We start from the raw sequence: 20,235 nt of genomic DNA on the forward strand, positions 1-20,235 counted from the left end.
TTCTCAACCAAGTTCATCTCTGTTATATCTTTCAAGGTAGCTTGTGTAATGCAATACCTCCTTGAAAGCAGGAATCTTTACCCATTCTTTTATTTACTTGTTTATTTATTTGGCCTTTGTTCCTCTAGTACCTAGTACAGTCCCTGGAACATAGTAGAAGCTTAATAAAGGCTTATTGATTGAATGATTGACATATGCAAGGGAGGCATCTTATTGGATGGGAGCCTTTAAAGAGTATTTGCTCTACAAAAAATTAGCACTCTTTTTGGTCAATTGTCATGCCATTTGGGCTATTTATATATTTTTTGGTCTTTCGTAAAACTGTGGATTAGTAGGCTTATCTCTCTTTTCTTAACATTCATTTTTAGTAAGATTTTAAGTTTCAAATTCTCTCTCTCTCTCTCTCTCTCTCTTCTCTCTCTCTCTCTCTCTCTCTCTCTCTCTCTCTCTCTCCTTCCTATCCCCCCTCCCCAAGATGGCAAGCAATCTGATATAGGTTAAACACATGGCAATCATGAAAATATACTTCCACATTAGTCATGTTGTGAAAGAAGAAACAGAACAAAAGAGAAAAGCCACAAAAAACCAAAAAATAAACCCCCCCCCAAAATGAAAATGGGATGCTTCGATCTGCATTCAGACTTCATAGTTCTTCCTCTGGATGTGGATAGGCTGATCTCTTTTGCAGAGCTGTGGTTCTCACTGAAGAGTCCCTATAGTCTTCTGAAGTTCAATTTAATCAATACAATTTTATCCACAAATAGGAGCATCTGGAGAACCATACCATTTAAAGGTAATCTCATTGCTGCACTTTGTGCAAAGCCTCTTCCATGACAGTGAACACGTTTGTGGAACATTTTATGGGTAGTTTCAAACTGATAATGAGAGGAATGTTGTGTCTGTGTTTGCATCTATCAAGGGATTTTGTGAATGTCAAGTTTGCTACTGGCAACACCATTTAACTAGAAACATATGAAAAAAATTTCCAGATCTGCTTTGAATTACAGGACCAGAATTGTTGATTTTTTAACCTGTCACCAGTTACTGAGCTGTCTCACTGGGGTCAGGCAGGGGAGGGAGTTCATTCCAGTCATAGGTAAGCAAATGCCCATACATCAAGAGTAGAGGGTTTTTTTTCAAGAGGCCTGGTGTAATCAGTTTGACTGTAGCACGCAGTATTCAGAGGTATAATATGAAATAAAGCTTGAAAGATAAGGTGGCACCAGATCGTGGAACTGGCATTCCACAAGACCAAGGAGTTCGAACTTTGCTTAGTGGCCAATATGGAGAAACTAGCACATTTTTTAGCAGAGCAATGACTCAACCAGATATATTAATGAGAAATGTTTTCCCAGAAATGGTGTGCAGAATGGATTTGAATGGGAAAAGAGAGATAAAGGGAAGGGGGCCTTATCACCACTTAGGATGACAGCAGTAGGAATAGAGATTCAAGAGATATCAGAATGGAAAGACAGAACTTGTTAATTGATTGAGTAAGAAAATCAAGGAAGAAGAAAGCATCAAAGAAAATCCCTTTGAAAGAGGGAAAAAGAATAAATGGCAGCATCGTGCACAACAATAGAAAAGTCAGAATGACGAGCATGTTTAGGGAAAACATAAAAGCTCTGTTTTGGATACAGAGTCTGAGGAAATTCGAGGACATGCAGGTAATGTTTTCTAGGCAGTTAAAGATTAGAGTCTGGAGCTCATAAAAGGTCAAGATGAAAGATGGATATTTGGGAGTCATAGGCATAAAGATGATAGCTGAAGCAGCGAATGAAATTGCCAAAGGAGAGAGTGAAAAAAAAAAAAGACCAAGGACAGATACAGCCTTTGTTATCCATTTAAAATAGTTTTATTGGATGAATACAAAAAGGGTTCAAACCTTGACACTTATTTTTTGAGTGTACATTAGTAACTTGATATTTTTGAGTGTACCTTGCATTACAGTTTAATTTTCAGCTACTTAGTACATTACATGATTTTCTGGTATTAAAAATTATTCTTTAAAAAATATTTATAAAGAGACTTGCATTTATTGAATAAACTACAATAAAACATAAATTATAACTGTTGTTGCATGTTACAGCCAAAGCTAAGCCTTTTTTCTTATACAACTATTCAAATGATGTTTTAAAATCATTATCTCATGTTTTTATGCTTTTGTGATAGAATAGAGGGCAGGTTTTTCTCTCTGGCTCTGAGGTATGGCTCCTGTCTAGGGTCTCCCCAAAATATGGGCAACATGGCCTTTCCTAGAAAAGGTATTCAGTGCACAATATGAAACACTATGAATATCAGGTATAAGCTGGCAGTTTATTTCTTCCACCATAAATAATGCTTAAGACACCAAAGAACTCAAAGGCATACATGAAGAGTATAGCAACATAAACATCTCAAATGACCACTTATGGTCATTAGTCTCCCTTAGGGGGTAAAAATTACCCTGTGGGCATGATAAATAGATATTTAGGATATTTTGCATTCACCTCAGACCTACTCTGTGTGTGCATCTCACAAAGTCCAGGTCTCTTGGACTGTATTTAGTTGATCAGCTACAGAATGATTGATGTAGGGGTTATACTTTTCTCTGGAAAGCCTAAGTAAATCACCATCAGAAGGGTAGTTGGGCTGAAAGGGCTCCAGAGTCAGAACTCTGGAACTTTCAATCCCCAGATTATCAATAAGGCAGGAAAAGACCTGTGTGCTTAGGTTAGAAACACAAAGACAGAAGAAGGCTCCCTGAGACAAATACATATTCTTACTGTCCTGCTGGTAGTCACTATTGCTCTTGGGAAGAAGAGGAGAGAAATCTTCTTTCTCTCCTTAACAAGTCCAAAGCAGAAAAAGCACTGTGGCCAAAAAAGACTCAGTTCCTCATATAGTCCACAGAATAGGTGGTTCTTCCTGCTTCAGAGTTCACTAATCTTCAACATGACCTTCAGGCTAGGGAACCACTAAACGGGATTGGCTGTGTCAGATCTGCAAGAGATCATGTCCTTCAGCATGGGGCTAGAGGAAGTCCCAAAGAAAAGTGGCATACATTTTTCCAGTTTTCTCAGCAGTTTTTGTTAAATAGTGATTTCTCATCCCAGAAGCTGGAGTCTTTGGATTTATTAAATAGCAGATTAGTACAGTCATTGACTGTTGTGTCTTCCATACCTAACCTACTCCACTGATCCACCCCTTTATTTCTTAGTCACTACTAAGTAGTTTTGATGATTGCTAAAGTCAAAATGCATACGCGATTTGGATATAAAGTCTGATACTATAGGCAAACTAGAAGAGCAAGGAACCTTTCAGATCTATGAAGAAGGGAAGAATTTATGACCCAACGAGAGATAGAGAACATTGTGAAATGCAAAATGAACAATTCTGATTACATTAAATTGAAAAGTTTTTGTATAAATAAAACCAATGCATCCAACATGAGGAGGGAAGCAGAAAGCTGGGAAAGAATTTTTACAACCAGTGTCTCTGATAAAGGCCTCATTTCTAAGACACATAGAGAACTAAGTCAAATTTATAAGAATACAAGTCATTCCTCAGTTGATAATGGCCAAAGGACATGAACAGGCAGTTCTCAGAGGAAGAAACTAAAGCTATCTATAGTCATATGAAAAAATGTTCTAAATCACTGTTGATTAGAGAAATGCAAATCAAAACGATTCTGCGGTACTACATCACACCTATCAGATTGGTTAATATGACAAAAAAGGAAAATTACAAACATTGAAAAAGATGTGGGAAAATTGGAACACTAATGCATTGTTGGTTGAGTTGTGAACTGATCCAACCACTCTGGAGAGCAATTTGAAACTATGCCCAAAGAGCTATAAAACTGTGCATACCCTTTGATCCAGCAATACCACTACTAGTTCTATATTCCAAAGAGATCATAAAAAAGGGAAAAGGACCCACATGTACAAAAATATTTATAGCAGCTCTTTTTGTGATGGCAAAGAATTAGAAATTGAGGGGATAATTGGCTGAACAAGTTGTGGTATATGAATATAATGGAATACTCTTGTGCTATAAGAAATGATGAGTAGGTAGAATTCAAAAAAGCTTGGAAGGACTTACATGAACTGATGCGGAGTGAAATGAGCAGAACCAGAAGAACATTGTACACAGTACGGCCACATTATGGGATGACTGACTTTGATAGACTTGGCTCTTCACACAAGAATCTAAGACAAAAGATTCATGATGAAAATTGCTATCCACAACCAGAGAAAGAAATAATGGACTTTGAATGCAGATGGAAGCATACTATTTGCTCTCCTTTTCCTTTGTTGTTTTATTTTATTGCTTCATTCTCATGGTTCCTCCCATTAGTTCCAATTGTTCTTTCCATCATGACTAATGGGAAAATAAGCTTAACATGAATGCATACGTAGAGCCTGTATTGGATTGTATCCGTCTTGAGAAAGGAGGGGAAGAAAAGAGAGGGGGAGAAAATTAAAAACTCAGAATCTTATGGAAGTGAATGTTGAAAACTAAAAATAAATAAATTTTTTAAAAGTGGCAGGAAATATATAAGTTCTTTGCTATTTACATAAAGTGCTATAAATATTTTGATGTACAAGAATTTTAAAATTTTTTAATGTTTTTTATTGTCCTTGGGGAAGGGCCTGGTATTTCTGGGAAAGACATGGTCACTTTAGTCACTTTTTTTAGGCAATTGGGGTTAAGTGACTTGCCCGGGGTCACACAGCTAGTAAATGTCAAGTGTTTGGTCTGAGGCTGGATTTGAACTCAGGTCTTCCTGACTTCAGGGCCGGTGCTCTATCCACTGCACCACCTAGCTGCCCCCAGTCACTTTTTTAAAAATCACGTTTTCTTTTTAAAATGCATACTGCAATGTTATGATTGATTTTTTCCCCTATGAGTTAGACGGTTTTAATAGAAAATATACCTTTCACCTCTTTTTAAGAAATACTAGAGGTTGAAGCTATAAGCAATAGTAGGCTGTTACCTAGGTGTCCTGGTCTACTTTTAGCAATGGTAGAGAAATGGTATAAGAACTTTTTTGCCTGGGGAAAAGGTTACTTAGACTGGGATAGATGTTGGCAATTACTCTGAAGAATGATTGTAAGGGCACTAGTCTTCTACTACATGTGACTTTTCTCGGGCTTTTCTCATGCTTCATCATAGGAAAAAAAGAGTCGTGGAGGGAAAGCAGCATTCTGTGGAAGCTACTGTTAGTCTGAAATGTTTTATTTTGCAGTGGTTAAAATGAATGTTTTGTGTTATCCTTAAGGAAGAGTATTATCAAGGCCACGGAGATGGCTGTAGTCAGGAAGGGAAAAGGTCAGTCAACACAGACTGATACACCTTAAAGATGGCCATCCATCCAAGAAATCAGTCCTGGCTCTGCTTTTAATTTGATTCTACTGTGCGTCCAGCCAATATGAAGTGTTCAGTTACCACATAATATTAAATACTAAAAGAGACATCACTGGACTTTTAAAAACATTCCTCTCCAACACGAGCTCTTGGTTAGCATGTAGGGAAAAAAACAGGTTTATACGTTTTGTTTAGGAAAAAAAAGCTTTTTTTAAAACCCCCTACAAATTCCTCCTGGTTTTTAAGCAGATTCGCCCACGGCCTTACAAGGAAAGGTAATGGCAATGGCTTGCAAAGAGGCAGCACTAATTACGCGCCTACTCCAGTGTGCACCAGGCTCTACGCTAAGCCGCTGGCCCCAAAGTCCCGGCTCGCTCAGTCCGCGGCCCGAGCTCATCCGGCCCTCCGGGTTTTGGCGGCGGCCACAAGGGCTACGCGAGCAAGTTCCTAATCCAGCCCGGGTTTTTCCCGGCAAGGCGGAAGCGGCCTCGCACGTCCGAGAGCCGGAGGAGGGGGCGAGTGGGAAGAGGAGGAGGGGAGGGGTCGTGGGCAGGGGAGCGATGGCTGCGCAACTCCCTATTGTGGCTGCTACGGCCGCCGCGAGAAACAGCAAGAAAAGGCCGGCTAGCCCTGCGAACAACGGCAGCGGCGGCGGCTACGGCAGCAGCAAGAAGAAGAAAGTGGGGGCCGCCAGTTTCGCGCAGGTACCGGCTCCGCGGAGCTCCGCGCATGCGTGAAGTGAAGGCGGAGAGGGTGGGGGAGTCTTTCCTGGAGCGGCGTTCTACGCATGTGCGCGCGAAGTGAGACAGCGTGTTAAAGGGGGATGGGGCTCTGCTTGCTAGGGGAGTTCGCTTTTTGCCCCCTCCATCCAGCAAATCCCGAGCCAAATAGGTAAATAGGTAGTTCTTTTACTTTGACCTTGGGTGTCCTCTAGGGCAGGTGATGCAGCTGGGCATTGGGGGGGAAGGAAGGCATTTCTCTTGGTCCCCAGTTAGCAGGATTGATTTGGGGAGTCCTGGGCTCAGCTCTTTTACTTGTGTGACCCTGGCCAAATCACTTAATCCTTCTGAGCTTCTAGGGGAGCCTCGATTTAGAGCTAGAAGGCATCTTGGAGGCTGGTTAGGCCATCTCACTTAGTTTACAGATAAGGAAACTGAAGCCACGAAAGGTTGAGGGACGAGCTGAGTTCCCACAGGTGGTAAGTGATGCAGAACCAATGCTTGAATCCAGGTCTACTGACATCAAATGAAGCCGCCTTTTCACCTATAAGATGGAGCTCACTTGGAGGAGAGTAAAGACTTTTTTAACTGTGAGAAGGGAATGTCAATTCAATAAAAATTTATTAAGCGCCTATTATGTGCCAGGCGCTGTGTTAAGCCTGATGTTACAAAAAGAGTCAAAAGATAGTCCTTGCCCTCAAGGAGCTTATGATCTAATGAGAGAGGCAATATGCAAATACATACATCTACTCCTGACTGTATATATTTGTATATCCACAAAGCAAGCCATGTAGAGGATAAATAATAATTAAAAAGAGAGAAAGCACTGGAATCAAGAGGAGTTAGGGAAGGCTTCTGTAGAATTAAATAAACATTTTAAATATTGTTATTTTACCTTACCTGTTCCAGCTTTTAAACTCATCCAATAATAATAAAAAATGTTAAGATAATAAAAACCTAGATTTGTGAGATAGCAAGTGGAATGGAAAGGAAGGGTCAGATATGAGAGTCTTTTGAAAGAAAATTGAGCAGAATTTGGTGGACTTGTTATGAAAGAAATAATGAGTCAAAGATGATCCCAAAGTTTCTACCATGAGTGAAGTAGGGAGTGCCATTCTTTCCCACCTAGGAAACCTCCAAGTTACACTGGACATTTGTTGAAAAATGTTTATTGAATGCCACAGAATCCACTGTTTAATATGTATTTCTACTTAAAAGCCCTGCTGGTGCCTCACACTCAGTTATGCAAAACTGAATTCCTCTTTCCTCCCCACTCCTCCTTACCAACTAGCTTTCTCCTGATTCCCATCCTCTGTTAATGGTACCACCAATCCTTTTTTAAAAATCACTCTTGATAAAAACTGGGATCTTCTTTGATTCATCTATTTCATATCCAGTCCACCAAATTCTGCTCATTTTTGTTTCAAGAGACTCATGTCTGACTTTTTTTTCATTCCTCTGCTACTCACAAATCCAGGTTTTTACCAACTTAACACTATTATTAGATCATCAGTCTCCTTCTGTTTAACTTTTCCTTGTTGTGTGTGTTATCCTCATAAGTAAATTGACATCTCCTACAAGTTCAAGACCCTGATTTAAACTTCTTGGTGTCTATTTATTAAGTGCCTAATATAATGCTGTAGATATAACAGTAGTCACTCCTAGTATTTTGTAGTTCATTGGTTCTCCTGTGTGGAATTTAGAAGAAGGAAGATTCTTTTTGGATAGGTCCAATGGGATTTATTATTAAAGCTACATATGATTGTAGTTTTAAAGTTGGAAGTTATCTTAGAAGTCATCTAGTCCAATTTCCTTTTCTGACACATGAGGAAATTAAGGCCCAAAGAGATTAAACCATTTACCCGAGGTCACAGTGAAGATTTAGTGCTAGAAGCAATGTCAGAGAGCCATCTAACATAAACCCTGAATTTTACAGATAAGGAAATTGAGGCCCAGGAAGATTATATTTAGGTCCTGTGACTACAAATTCATCACTCTTCCCACTGCAACAAACTTCCCTTAAAGGACCATCACATGATACTTTATTATGTGATATGATGCAGTGTAGCCGTTCTTCCCTCCTCATGCCTTTGTAAGGCACCAGTGCATATGTTTCTTCCTTCCTTACCTTCTTAACATGTACTAGTAATAGCTGGCACTTATGTATTTATTTAAATTATCTATAAATTAAGATCTGCAAAGCACTTATGTAATTATCCCATTTGATCCTCACAGGAAGCCTCTGATTTAGGTACTGAGGTTATTATTCTCATTTCAAAGAGAAGCAAACTGAGGCTCAGAGAGGTTAAGTGACTTGGTTATTGTTACATAGCTAGTGTCAGGTGGGATCCAAATCTGGTTCTCCCCAGATCTTAGGCCTAATGTTCTTTTTTTAAATTAAAATAAATTCTTATGAACTTAGTAATTATCAGCAAACATGGACATTTCAGTATAAAAATAGTGAATTTCAGTTTCATACTTTGGGGTTTTTTAAGTGTATATTGCATTTTAAGTGGTAGTTATGAAATGACCCTCATATTTCCTTCTGAATTTGCTCCCTTTGTATTTTTTAATTTGGGAATTGTGGTGGTATTTTCTTTCTTTTTGCATCTATTCTAACACCCTTTCCACTACATAATGCTTACTTACAGATTGGTTTATCACAGGTTGAGTCATTCATTCATCCAACAAATATTTATTGAGCATCTCTTATGTACAGGCTACTGTTCTGAGTACTGCAGGAGATATTAAAAATCCGTGAGCTATGGTCATTGTCATCCATGAGCTTTCAATCTAGTAGGGGAGGAGATAAAGATATTTATGAGGATGACTACAATATTAGACAATGTATATTAAATGCCATATGAGTGGTACAGGCAAGTATTGAATTCCATGAGAATTTACAGGTGGGAGAAAACATTTCTGGTTGGAGCGATTGGTAGACTTTGGAGGAAGTTGGATTTGTCAGTCAGAAAGTGTTTTTGTGAGTTAACAAGCATTTATTAAGCACCAGCTTAAGCACCCCACAGTGTGCCAGACACTGTGCTCAGGGCTGTGGATACAAAGAAAGGTAAAAGACAATTCCTAATCCCAAGGAGCTCACAGGTTACTGGGGGAGGTGACATGAAAACAACTATGTACAAATGAGATATGCCTAAGATCAATTGGAGATTGTCAGTAGAGGAAAAGCACTAGCATGAAGGAGGATCCAGAAAGTCTGTCCCAGAAAGTGGAATTTTAGCTGGAACTTGAAAGAAACCGGGGAAGACAGAAGGTGTAGTTTTGGAGTAGGTCTTGAAAAATAGGTGTGATTCTCATGGGCAAAGATGGTGGGAGAAAGGATTTCCAAGTCTCCAGAAGCAAGAAGAAGGGGTTTATATGGGAAAATAATTCAAAATAAGGCTGAAAAAGTTGGCAGGTCCATATAATGAAATCTTTTCTGGATTAACTCTGGTAACTTTACCAGAACCAATTTCACTAACTTCTCCTTATTCTTTTCATCCTTTCTATGTTTAAGGTATCGCTCTGAACTGGGTATAAGAGACAAACACATTTATGTTTGTCCAGTTGACCATGTCGGACTGTAACTGAACTGAACTGCCCTGTAGGACCAAATCTGGTGTTTATAGTGAGTGATGATATCTTTCTATGGTTACTGCTTCTTGTGTGCTATCTAGTGTAGTAATATGTACCTGCCAGAGTACTAACTAAGCATATATGTTTCATGAATATTTGTTGAGTAAATGAATGATTCATAGTTTTGACTTAAAAGTAATATAGATCAAATCCCATTATAACAAACTTAAGAGTATATACAGATTCCTTCATTGTGCTGAAGGACTTTTGTAATAAATACTGTTAGAAATTGCAATTCGATGAAGCTTGGAAAGATTAGTGAGTAGCATAGTGACCTTATAGCCAGGCAAAGGTGGAACCTTGTATGTACTTCAATAACTTCAGTGAAATTTTCAGGACAGGCGCATGCTGTAGGGAGGACTGGCCAGATGTATGGACATCTGAAGTGAACAAATAAAAAAAAATGGGCTGTATTGGGATTTGGAGAAGGTGTAATAGAATTTCCTCTCTAGTATCCTGGGAGAAAGAGAAACTACTCTCATATTAGGAAAAGTTTGTCTGTTAACCTTTTTCTCCTGGCTCAAGTAGCTGTCCATCATAGCTTCCTGTTTTGGATTATCTGCAGGTGTCTGGCACATGCTGTTCTGGAAAACAAGGCAGAAGTTCCTTGAAATGACCCTTTCTAACCTAACTTCCTAAGCATTCCTGCATTTCTTTCTCTCAGTCTTTATCATTCCATTCCAATTCTGTAGAATCAAAAAGTCTTCACTGTTCTTTTTTGACTCCAACATGCTACTAGGCACTATTCCGGATATCAAAGAGTCATTTAATGAGGTCTGTGTACTCAGATAGGCTAGAAAAGAAGAAATAAGAAAACAGGAAGAATCCAATTGGGAAATTAAAAGGTTGGAAACTAGTTCAGGGCAATTGTAGGTGTGGTCTTGTTGCTTTATACTTGATGTCAAGTGGAAACAGTGGTCAGTAAAATTTGGGAAAGTGAAGAGTGTTGAGGGGTAGAAAGGAAAAATGAACCTTATTCTAAAGATGGGGAAGAAAATAACATATTTACATGGTGCATGTAAGAATTACAAAGCACTTTGCAAGAGCTCTGTAGGGAGTGGAAGTATTATCCCCAATTTTACAAATGATGAAACTGAGATTCTGCAAGGTTAAGTGGCTTGCTCATGGCCATATAGCTTGTGAAAGAGTCAAGTCAGCTAGCATTTATTAAGTAAGTGCTATGTGCTAGGCACTGTGCTAAAGGCAGAGGATACAAAGAAAGGAAGAAACAGTCTCTACTCTCAAGAAGCTCACAGCCATAAGGAAAAGACAATATGCAAACAAGATATATCTAGGATGAATTGGAGATATTCTCCAAAATAAAGGAGGCCCAGGAAAGGCTTTTTAAAGATGGTGGGGTTTTAGTTGAGACTTGAAAGAAGCCAGGAGGAGTAGCTGGGATCTGAGAGAGGAGTCCCAGGCATGGGGTACAGCCAGCGAAGATGCCCAAGGGAACAGCAAGGAGGACAGCATCATTGGGCCACAGAGTTCACTGAGGGAAGCAAGGTGCAAGAAGGGTTAGGTGACCAAGACTATAAGAGCTAAACAGAGATTTTACATTTGATCCTGGTGGTAATTAAGAGCCCCTGGAATTTATCGAATCAGTGAGTGACATGGTCAGACATGTTTTGTAGGAAGCTTATTTTGACAGCTGAGAGGAGGATGTGTGGAGTGAAGAGAGACCAACCAGAAAGCTCCTGCTGATGTCCAAGGCTGAGATGATGACGGCCTGAACCAGGGTGGTGGCAGTGTCAGAGGAAATAAATGTGACATATCCAAGAGTTATAAAGAGAGGAATGATAGGACTTGGCAAATGATTGGATCTGGGAGGTGGGAGAGAGTGAAGTGTTGAATCCGGATGACACCTAGGTTGTAAGCCTGAGTGACAAGAAGGTTGGTGTTAACCTTGACAGTAATAAGGGAGTTAGGAAGATGGGAGGGTTAGGAAGGAAAGATAATGAGTTCAGTTTTGGACATGTAGGGTTTAAGATGTCTATGAAATATCCAGTTTAAGATGTTCTCTAGGCAGCTACAGATGGCAATCAGGAAAGATGTTTTGGGCTGGACAAATATCTCTGACCATCATTGGCCTAGAAAGGATCATTGAATCTTTGGGAGCTGATGAGATCACTAAGCAAAATTAGAGCTTGTTATATGACTCCAGGAACAGTGTTTTTACCATACTCTCTAAAAAAAAAGTCCAGAGGGAGTGATAGACAGTAAAATTCATTATTTGGGGATAGTGGTATAAATAGACAACATAGATTTCAAATAAAGAGAAGTAGAGAAAATAGGGTGGTGGTTCTTTTTCTTTGAAGTTGCTGCTATTTTCACGTAAATCCATTTCTAATCTTTGTGACTACTATCTACTGACCTCTAGTACAGTGGTTCCCAAGCTCTGAACCCTCAAAAGAACAGAGTTATTTGAAGTGGTCTCTATGCTCACCAAGTTTTGATCTTTAGCATCAGCAAAATATACAGCATGAATACAGTCATTTATTTATACCAAGTAGGAAACATTTTTTTCTGGCCTTTCAGAATGAAATATGACCTTTACTGCTGCTCCTTCTGGAATAGGTCATCTGAGTTGTTTATTGTTGGGTTTCATAAGGTGTCAAACTTGTTTACTTATCAATCACAGACCTCTTAAAAGTGTTCCTTAATTCATTGTAGCCTTTTGTTATGAGGTATGTCTTTCTAGCCATTCCTTGACACAATTGAGTAGGAGTTCTCTACTACTGAGACACAGTTGACTCGGAGCCCTGCCACTACTCAGTGGCTTATGGATCTAAGAGGTCAGGTAGAGAGCCCTGACAAAGGCCCTAGTCATAGCCTTGGTCAGTACTCATGGATCTAAAAGGAAGGAATGAGCTCCTTGTCTTTGAGGCACAGGATTAACACCCTCAGCCTTTGAATTAGAATCCTAAATACCACGCTCATCTGGATATCGGTATGACTGCAGACGATCGTAGTCCCAACCTTGATCAGCAACTCACGGATCTAAAGGGAGAAAGGAGACCTTCCTGTTGAAATACCAGTTCCCTCAGCTCACAGGTCATGCTTATCAGCATGTCTGTGTGGCTGCCTGTGAGAATATCCATGTGTCTGACTGGCTGAGTTGTCCCAGGTTTGGACAATGATTTGTGAGCTAAGAGAGAGGTATGGGTGAGGGATTCCTTCTATTGATGAAGCACCTAATCTCCACTTTGGTCAGCAGCTCATGAAAGATCCCTGCGGTTCAGACTTGGCTTGTTACCCATCCACCTAGTTCAGTTGGATTCTGTTAGGAAAGGACAACTTTAGGAATCCTTGCATGAAGCTTTATTATTAGCACTGTAGGTCGGGTGGTAGGCTGCAATGGTCTAGAGGCAAGTGGCTTAATGGTATTTAAAAAGGGAAGGAGAGTGGGGCACAGCCCAGGGCAGTCCTGTACCAGGGACTGGAACATCCTTGTGGGATGGGGGAGTGGATATCCAGGCGCTGGCCAGGAGTAGTCCAAGGTTGTCAGTGATTACAGCACTGACTAGGGATTTGAGTAGGGTTTTTATAGGGATTTTTTATGGCATTTCCCTGACCATCTGAACAGAAATAAGGCATTTTCCCCTCATTTCTGACTGAGGAGAGGACATTTCCTTCCGAGCTTCTGAGTAGTGATAGAGCTTATCTCTAAATGCAGGATTGAAGAAGGACCACACAATGTTCTAACTTCAAACCATTTTGCCAGTGATGGCCTTATGCCAAGGAACAGGGCAAGGGATGGTAGTTTATTAGAATACACGGTCAAGGGAGGCCAAGGCATAGGATATTTGAGCAAGCTGACTAGTAAAGTTCTACAGCAAATTAAAACTGTCACAAGTCTGAATTACAAGATGGATTCCAAGTGACAAAAGGAGTTTAAGAAACATCAAAGGATCATGTAGCTACTTACATATTCCTACTACAAGGTGTTTGGGTTTTTTTTTTCAGTTATTGGATACTAATACATTTGGAATCCAACAAATTTTTTTTATTATAAAAAGAGCCCTCAAAAAATAGGAAACACTGACTGCTGTAGGATACTTTTTAACCTTTTTGCAAAGACTTCATCACTTGATTGATTGTCTTCCTATCTTTCCTGTTTCCTGGCATCATCCCTAGTTGACTTCAGTATTCATGTTTTAAAAACATCCTATGATCCTCTATAAACTCCTCACCCATCTTCTCAAGCCCAACTTAAATGCTACCGTACTCACTTTCCCCATTAATAATTTCTTCTCCCCCTCTCTTATGCATTTGCATGTATTAGTATTAAGAAGTTATTAGGATCTAGAAAGGTAGAACAACAGGAGATTGTGGTCGGAGAAGAGACTTCTAAGTTTGACATCTTGTAGGTTGAGCAGTTTCTATGGATGATAAAGTCTAGGATGTGACTATTTGGGGGGAAGGTCATATAAATAAAGAAGAGATGGATATAAAAGGAGTTGAGAAACCTGGGTATTAGGGTGGTGATAAAACATGATTATTGAAGCAAAGATGGGAAGAACTATTAGGAGACTGTTGGGGAGCTGGTAATGAGAGCCTGGGCTAGGATGTTGGGTATGGACTTGATACTAATAACTCACATTTAAGCAGTGCTTTGGAGACTTTGGAGTGTTTTTTTTTTCACAGCAACCTTATGAACGAAGTAGCTTGTTATTAACTCCATTTTGCAGGTGAATCTAAGGCTCAAAGGGGCTAAATGACTTGTCTATCAATAAGCATTTGTTAAGTCATTTTTATGTGCCAAACATTGCACTAGTGGCTAGGGATACAAAGACAAAGTGAAGTCTGTGCCCTTGAGGAAGGAGCTTATATTCTAATGGAGGAGACAGCACATGCACACATAGATACATACACATACATATATGTACATTCACAAAGTTAATACGTGTTGGTCTGGGGAAGGAGGGCACTAGTTGCGAGGAGCAGGAAAGGCTTTGAAACGTGAGCAGGGACACTTGAGCAGAGCATCAAAGGACACCAGGGATTCTGAGAAGCAGAGATGAGGAGGACCTGGGTGTGTTCCAGGTGTGGGCAGCAGCCAGTGCAAAGGAATGAGGCAGGAGGGGGGGTGGTATGTGTGTTTGGGGGGGGGCTGGAGTGTAGAGTTTGAGGAGGGGAATCAAGGATAATACTAGAAACACAGGAAGGAAACAAGTTGTGAAGAGATCTAAATGGGGAGCTCCTGGGGTTGTTGCGGGAGGGAGGCTGATTTGATGATCAGCCCTTTAGGAAAATCAGTCTTATAGCTAGTAAGTGGTCTCATAGTAGATATTGGAGCTTTGGGAGTCTTCCGACTTCTTTGGGGGTCTCCTTCTGTGGAAAGAGTGGATGTGAAAAATACTGTGCATGTAGCCACTTTCCCATCTACTTAAACATGTTGTGTTGTTATTTGGTTACCTCTGGGTTTTGTCTCCTTAGTAGATAGATAACAAGTTCTTTGAAGGAAGGCACCATGTCATTTTTAGTTTTTGTACACCTGATGTCTCATCACATTGCTTTGTACATTGTAGGCCCTTAATATTTGCTATTTGGTGAATTGGTTCAGAAGTAGCAGTGGGATATTCGAGGCTTCTGTGGAACAGGTTGGATGGGGTGTCCTCTAGGGAGAGTCAGGTTTCTATGAAAACAAATAGACGTCAGGAAAAGATGATCAGTATGTTTAGTAATAAACGTTTGTCTTTAGTGGATTTGAGATTCAACAGAAAGTGGGGGAGGGAGAAATTTTAAAGTAAGGGTAAATTAGAGAAATATAAGGAATTTGTACAGGGGATTGTATTCATACTGAAGTTAAAGGATGTAGTGAGTTGAAAAGCGGAATAGAGTCAGTAGTAATTAGTGTGATGCAGTGGAAAGGGCATCAGCTTTGAAGTCATAAGACATGGGTTCATATTCTACTATTCCTACCAGCATGATCTTGGGCAAGCCACCTAACCTTTAACCTCTTTGCACCTCGGGTTCTTCATGTGTAAAATTGAAGGGAGGAGTTGGACTAGATGACCTCTAAGGTCCCTTCTAACTCTAAATCATATCCTATGATACAATGCTACTTACTGCGTATGTGATATTTTGGCTTGTCACTTAAGTTACTGTACTTCACTGGGCCTTGGTTTCCTGATCTGTAAGATGAGAGGGTTCTACTAGATTATGTCTGAGGTCCCTTCCATCAGTAAATCCTGAGATCTCATGTTAGAGGCAAGGATATGGTTGTGGGGAGGGAGAAGTGCTAATCAGGAGGATCTTGTTTGAGAGGGAGCCAGAATAGACATCTAGGTACACATAGGAGCCTAAACATGTGTTTAGGGAAGGATCATAGGATTATAGATTTAGAGCTGAAAAGGATTTTGGAGGTCATGTGGCCTGACTTCTCATTTTTCAGCTGAGGAAATTGAAGCCCACAGAGATTAAGTGATTTACCTGAGATCACACAGGTAATAAGTGAGTTAGTCAGGATTTGAACCCAGGTCTTCAGGCTCCAAATCCTGTTATCTTTCCATTGCACTACACATTCAGGAAATGTCACCTGGAAGTCTCACTTATAGGTTCCTCTGGGCCTTATAGCCCTAAGATCATAGAATCTTACAGTTAGAAGGTTTGCTAGAAATCATCTAATTTAATCCATGCCTGAATCCATACAGATATCTGCTTGTAATATCCATGACTAAGAATGGTTGTCCAATCTCTTTGTGAGCAACACTTTCAGTGATAGGGAATTCCCTTTCTCATATTTATATTTATGAAGCAGCTTCTATTTTTGATCACTCTAAGGATTAGGAATTTTAAAATGGTCAGTTATGTTTAGAATACTTACTTTATTTGAGAAGTCAGGAAAACAATACATTTTAGAAAGAATTTCACTACAAGTTTTTTTTTTTTAAATAACACAGATCAAACACCTAGCGTTAACCCTCAGCTATCTGGGAAATTCATTCCTTAAGAGTGTTAGACCACTAAGGTTTTACTGTAATGTGTTTCACAGAATCCCAGATTCTCAGAGTTGGAAGAGATGTCAGAGATCATCTTGTGCAACCAGTACCTGAAGAAGAATCTTCTCTGTAATATCCCCTGCAAATATTCATTCAGCCTTTGTTCTATTGCCTCCTGTGAGAGGAAACTCCCAGCCTCCTGAGGCAACCTGTTCCAATTCTGAACTGCTCTAATAGTCTTTCCTTATATCTCCATTTCTAGTAATAAAGTTTAGAAATTACATTTACTATATGTGATGTATAAAAAGTTCGAGAGATCTAATGTTGGGGCAATTAATCATTTTGTTAATTATGACTAGTGAATAATTAATAAAAGGATGGTCATTTGGCCATCTCTTGTAAACCAAAGACCTATCATAGTGGCCTAGTGATGCTTACGTGCCTTAGGAAGAGTAGGTGTTCCCAACAGGTGGCAATCAACTCTAATTGGTTAACAATTAATAAGAATGAATATTAAAATGAGAGGTGGACTTATTCTAATGAGGGGCTGTGGGGATGTGACTCTTACTTATCTCTACCCAGACCACCCCCAGCCTGGGGCAATCTAGACAAAGGATCTGTACCCCACCCCCACCCCACCCCTTCACCCCTGAGTAGAACACTGTGGGCTTCCCCAGTTGGGTGGGGTCCGAACTAGATTGAGGAGAATGTTAAATCCAATCTCATTATCAGCTCTATTCTTCAGAGGCTGATTTGACCTAGTACCAATGAGAAAATAGGAAAAGAAAAAACCTTAGTTCTAATTCAATAATTGGTTATTAATATGAGAGAAATAATAATTTCTCTCACTATATGATAGTTTTCCCTTAACTTTTTTTCTCTTAAGAAATCCTAATGAATGTGGTTGCCATATAAGTTCCTCGACTTAGAGAAAGCTGGCCACTAAATGAGCATGATCTTCACAAAGTGTTCCTGTGTATGGTTTATATGTAAGACTGCTATCAAAGTGTTTTCAGTTAAACAGTTGTAGAATTTCACATTGAAATGTTTTAATCCCAAGTTCACTAATTAGTGTCATCTAGTAGAGACCAGAGCTCAAAATTGATGGACTTCTGTTAGAAAATTTTGGTGTAAAGGTCAGGGAAGGTTGAAACATGGGCCAAGGACTAAAGCCCTGGAAAGGAACTGCTCAGAGAGTCCCTGGTCATTCAGGGACAGCATAAAGAAACTGCCCAAGTATGATAATGAACAGAGGAGGATGAAGCGCCAGGGGGTAGATTTTGCCTGTTTCACAGTTTTGCCTAAGGACAGGCCATGTTGAGTATGAGCAAAATGAGCAAAATGACTAAAAGCAGGGTATCCATTTTGTTTCCTAGAGAACCTAAAAGTTGTTGAGACAAGTCTGTAAGTGTTTGCTAAATGGTTAAAGTGAAACAAGCGCTAAGTTTCAGTTGACTGCAACATAAAGTAGTGGCCCTCAGAGTCATCTGGGCTCAGAAACTGCATCTGCTACCCAAAGACGCTCATGACCCTAATCCAATACTGACATTAGAAGTGCCTCCAGTCTTAGGTTGCACAAGGCAGAGGCACATGAAGTGAGGCCTGTGGGCTCTGGGCCAAGTCTCTGAGATGTAAACATCTAAATGGTTTGTTCAGAGTATTTTAGAATTTGGAAGCCCTGGAAGAATCTTGATTAGAAATGGGCAGCAGCTTCTTGAGCAGATGGGGAGAGCAGCTCTGCAAGGCCTCAGTGAGGGGAGGGGAAAAAAGCTACCTCTACAGAAAATGAGCCCCGAGTACCCCTGCCTCATTGATAACTCCCCAAAATATCCTGCCTTTTATGTGTTTACTTCTAGAAGTCAGGAAGGCCCTGGCATCTTCTGAAAAAGGTTCCTTACTGCAGACATGGTTGTCTAACAGTCAGGATGTTTCAAAGTGACTAACACTTCATAGCTTAGGCAAAGAAAGCAACGATGACTGTCTATGAATAAATGTGGATTATTTTTGAATATGTGTGACTCCTAAAGGGGAAGCCGGTATGGTAAGAAAGACGTTCTGTTTTTCTCTCTTGCATTTTTGTTTGGCCTGCCAACTTCTCTCTCTAATTTTCTATGCTTCTGCCCCGACACCCTGCCTTTTTCTTATACCTTGGGGTTTGAGGAGCAAGGGACTGGGTAATGCAAAGCCAGAGCAGACAGAGTGTGAGTGTGAATAGACTTACACTGGATTTTGGTCAGAAAACACTTTTTAAACATTTATGTGCCCGGCTCTCAGCTATGATAACAGATATAAAAGTGGTCTACATCATCAGTCCCTGCCCTCAAGGAACTTAGGCTTTTCTGGTGCTTGGGGGGTAACATTCACTCTTGTACATAGGCTATGTGTACAGTGAATCCAAAATGACTTTGCAGGGGAGGATACTAACAATTTATGAGATCTAGAAAATCTTTTTGAAGGCCCTTTAAAGGCAGCTAGGTGGCTCAGTGGATAGAATGCTGGGCCTGGAGTCAGGAAGACCCAAGTTCAAATCATCTTCAGGCACTTACTAGCTATGTGAGCCTGGGCAAGTCACTTAACCTCTGTTTACTTTAATCCACTGGAGAAGGAAATGGCAAACCACTCCAGTATCTTTGCCAAGAAAACCCCGCAGACAGTATTGTCTACAGGGTCAGAAAGAGTTGAATGTGACTGAACAACAGGTAGTATCCTGGTTAGAGCACTGGGCTTAGAATCAGAAGGAACTGAGTTCAAATTTGACCTCAGTCTCTGACTAATTGTGTGACCCTGGGTCTTTTAACCTCTGTCTGCTTAATTTCCTCAGATGTGAAATGGAGATAATAATAACATCTATCTCCGAAGGTGAGGATCAAATGAGGTGTTTGGAAAGTGTTTAGTAGCATGCCTAGCACAGAGTAAATGCTTAATAAATGAGTAAATGCTTAATAAATATTCATTTCCTTCCTTCTTCCATTTTGAAGGAGTAAGCAATTGAACTGATCCTTTTAAGAAAACTAGGGGCTGTAAGAGGCCAGAGAAGGAGAGGGAGCATTGCAGACATCAGAGATAGCTTGGAATTTTGTGTATGGGAAACAGCACATAGGCTGGTGTGGCCAGATTATAGAGATCATGAGAGGAAATAATGTGTAATCAGCCTTTCTCCTTTAGCCCAACCTTTCTCACCATCTTTCCATTTTTATTTTATTTATTTATTTATTTATCTGTTTGTTTGTTTATTTATTTATTTTTGGTGAGGTAATCTGGGTTAAGTGACTTGCCCAAAGTCACACAGCTAGTTAAGTTTTAAGTGTGTGAGGCCGGATTTGAACTCAGGTTCTTCTGACTCCAAGGCCAGAGCTTTATCTACTGCGCCACCCAACTGCCCCCAATCTTTTTATTTTTAGAGTGCTACAGTTATGCCAGTCACCTAAATTTGCAACCTTTGTGTCATTCTGGACTGTTCACTCTCACTCCGCATAACCAGTCACTTGCCAAGTTTTGCCATATCTGCTTTTTTAACATCTCTTACCTCCATTCTGGGCTGATTCATAACTGCTACCCAAAGACCCACATAACGCTAGTTCAACACT

General features: G+C 40.0%; 1 protein-coding gene across 3 annotated transcripts in view; it reads left to right on the plus strand.

The window, feature by feature from the left end:
* Window positions 1-5,761: 5,761 nt before the first annotated feature.
* INO80C (INO80 complex subunit C) overlaps window positions 5,762-20,235 on the plus strand; it is a 51,046-nt gene continuing 36,572 nt past the window's right edge. The window contains exons 1-2 of one of the 3 annotated variants that reach the window (XM_020985685.2): window positions 6,134-6,240; window positions 9,586-9,696. Coding sequence is in view for 1 of the 3 variants with exons in the window: in XM_020985687.2 (XP_020841346.1) it covers window positions 5,910-6,053 (144 nt within the window). In the remaining 2 variants the exon portion in view is untranslated. Of the gene's footprint in view, window positions 6,054-6,132; window positions 6,241-9,585; window positions 9,697-20,235 lie in introns of those variants that run through there. The other 2 variants (XM_020985687.2, XM_020985686.2) reach the window with 2 other exon arrangements.

Source organism: Phascolarctos cinereus, unplaced genomic scaffold (assembly GCF_003287225.1).
Source record: "Phascolarctos cinereus isolate Bilbo 61053 unplaced genomic scaffold, phaCin_HiC Scaffold_4;HRSCAF=312, whole genome shotgun sequence".
In the NCBI taxonomy this organism is placed as follows: domain Eukaryota; kingdom Metazoa; phylum Chordata; class Mammalia; order Diprotodontia; family Phascolarctidae; genus Phascolarctos; species Phascolarctos cinereus.